General features: G+C 41.7%; 1 protein-coding gene across 1 annotated transcript; it reads right to left on the reverse strand.

The window, feature by feature from the left end:
* Nucleotides 1-157: 157 nt before the first annotated feature.
* LOC104519795 (mitogen-activated protein kinase 14) lies at nucleotides 158-2,082 on the reverse strand (the record flags this gene model as incomplete). The annotated part of the gene is made up of 4 exons (XM_010162928.1): nucleotides 158-225; nucleotides 704-877; nucleotides 1,386-1,464; nucleotides 2,003-2,082. Coding segments are annotated over 4 exons (401 nt in total), but the record flags the coding sequence as incomplete, so codon positions are not given.
* Nucleotides 2,083-3,059: the final 977 nt, after the last annotated feature.

The raw sequence follows: 3,059 nt of genomic DNA on the forward strand, positions 1-3,059 counted from the left end.
CCCACCCCCACCCCAACCCTCCCCAATTCAACACACACAAAACCCCTCCACCAAGGAGAATATTGTTGTGACGAGGCACTTGAACGATAATCGGAGAGTCCCTATGAAAAGGCCTTCCCCTCACAGTGACGTGGGACAAACAGGAGAGAGCAGTTTCTCAAGACTCCATCTCCTCTTGGTCAAGCGGTGGTGGCACAAAGCTGATTACTTCATCGTAAGTCAGGCCTGGTGGGAAAAGCAGGACAGAAATTTAATAGGCAGAACTAAAGACATCCCTCATGCAAGAAAACCTGTAAGCATCTTAAAGGTTCTAATGCTGTTTTAAACAGAAAATATGGTTAAATTAAGGAAAAATAAAGAAAAGAATGGTTACACCATTCTCAGAGCCTAACACACAATAAGAGACTTGCAGAGCGTTGAGGAGACCTAAGTTTGAAAACAAAGACATGAGCAACCATGTCACCTACATGTTTGTATACTCAGAATAATTATTAGTTACCAGGGATTATGCTAATTATGTGCACAGCACATGTGACAGATTCCCTCAGCATAAGGACCTGAGAACTAACACGTTTTTATCAGTTTCTTTTGTGCCTCTGAACTTCCACAGCTTCACTGAGCCACAGCCTATGGAATGGACTGCAAGGGAAGCAGGCTGGCTCTCTCTCTCTCTCTCTCTCTCTCTCCTGTCCCCCAAACTCACTTTTCCATTCTTCAATCTCAAGTTCTCTGCTTTCAAAAGACTGGTCATAGGGATCTGCCACTGGTTCATCATCCGGGTCGTGATACTGAGCAAAGTAGGCGTGAGCCAACGCTTCAGCCGCAGTGATTCGTTTGTCTGTGTCCAGCACCAACATCTTCTCCAGCAAGTCCACGGCTGCAAAAGAAAGGATTTCCCATCGTGTATGGTGTCACAGAGTATGTGTTACAGTGACACACTACAGGCCTTCTCACACTAAACAGTTTTGCTATCTCTATACAATGGAAAAAAAAATAGTAGAAACAATACTTTCCTTTTTTTATTATTAAAAATAGGAATATTTTTAATATTAATAATATTTTGTTAATAAAAATAGACAAATCAGACTCTTGATTTGTCACCTACTCTGTGACACCCTACTCTGAACTGCAAGCTCATAAAAGCCCAATGGATACGAGGAATCTCTAGTTTCTTAGGACCCACAACATCATCCCCAATTTCTTCCTCTGATTTCTTATTATTCTTCCTCCCTCAGCCCACACATACTTTGTAAACTTTGAAAATGGTACGTAGCTCTGTTCTCAGCTACTACTGCAGGAAATCTAAATTTTGGGGAAAAGTCTCAGCGTCCCAGGACACACTGGTTTCAGCTTCTGGAAAAGCACATTTAAAAAGCAAACCTTACCTAGTGGGTTGGCACCAATAAACACATTTTCAAAGTTCATTTTCGGCATGTAAGACAAAGACTGAATGTAGTTTCTTGCCTGTGGAAATAAATGGTCTGTTGAAGTATAATACAATCAAGCCACCAAAGTACATTTCCATCATCCTGAAGCACTTGTTATTATGGTCTGTCTCCTCGCTTCGCCTTCTTTTGAGTTATTCTGATACTTATTAAGCCCATCAGCATTATCCCTTCCCAACTAAAGGCCACTTGAGACAGCAGAGGAAGAGCTGACACTGGGGTTCATGCAAGATTAGAAAGCAAAGAGGTGCTGCAAGAGCTGACTGCCCTGGAGTCCTGTAAGGCCACATGCAGCACGGTGTCTGCTGGTCAGCCACACAACACGGCACACAGCACAAAACCGACTCACATCCAGGTTCTCCTGAGTCTCAGAAGCCTGAGGTCAAGTATGTACTTGTCCAAATCTCAAGTCTTCATTTAGTACAAAAAATCTTGCTGAAGAGCAGGTAGTTAATTGCCCAACCCCATGCCACATGCGAGGACATCATTTATAGAAGCAGTGAACACTGTGAGTGAAGACCTGCCCTGGAATCCCCCCTCATCTGCTCAGGTCTCACCTCATGGCTGGGCATCCTGTTAATGAGATATGCAGGGGGTGTTCCCGTCAGACGCATGATCTGCTGAAGCTGGTTAATATCTTAAGTGCCTAGTCAAGGGCTTTGTTAAAAACAGTGCAAAAACCATTTTAAACAGAAAAAACAAACCCCCAGCTGCATACAAAGCATCTCTTCTGCAAACCACAAGGCAAAAGCCATACAGGCAGGGTCCACTCATTTTCTTTTAATTTTCAAATACTTGTGAGAAGTTTAGCACTAGTGAACACTTAAAACAATGGAGAATCACTGATGAGTTGGTAACAGTGTCAGTACAGAAAGTATTTCTGTCCATTGTAAGAAGCATTACGCTACAACACTGTTGAATTCACCTTTCCCAACTGTTTTAAACCACCAGAGGGGACGTTTCCTTTGGCTGAAGCTACTCCTTCAAAAAATTTTCCTAGGCTGTTGCAGATACAGAAAGCCTGAGGAAAATGAACAAAAATTCAAACTGCACTGGTTTACCAGCCTTTTTTTCTTTCCTGCATAGAAAGTACTTAACTTCCTTGTGGTGCAAAGTGGAATCGGCTCACAACTGACACCTCCTTCTAAACAGCTTTGAATGCACTTTGGTATGTGGGCGAGGTGACAGAAGGCAATAAATGCAAAATTAGCCAAACATTAGCATTGCATAAGAGAGTTAGCTGATGTCAGTGAACAGACAGAGAAAGTAAGAGCAAGTAAAGTAATGCAGCAGAAAAACAATTGGTTACAGTGACACACTACAGGCCCTCTAACACTAAACAGTTTTGCTATCTCCATACAATGGAAAAAAAATAGTAGAAACAGTACTTTCCTTTTTTTATTATTAAAAAAACACCCCCCCAGACTCTTGATTTGTACCTGCCTAAGAGCAATTATTCTTTTTATTGTGCAATGTTAAATAAAACAAAAAGACCAGCTTCAATCTTACATATGCAAACTAATCTTTTGCTTAACCTAGTCAACCTTTAAGCTTATCTCCCTGGGTAATCCCCTGTACTTCAAATACCAGACTACCCTTAAAGAGAGTTCACAG

Source organism: Antrostomus carolinensis, unplaced genomic scaffold (genome assembly GCF_000700745.2).
Source record: "Antrostomus carolinensis isolate BGI_N321 unplaced genomic scaffold, ASM70074v2 Scaffold54762, whole genome shotgun sequence".
NCBI lineage: Eukaryota > Metazoa > Chordata > Aves > Caprimulgiformes > Caprimulgidae > Antrostomus > Antrostomus carolinensis.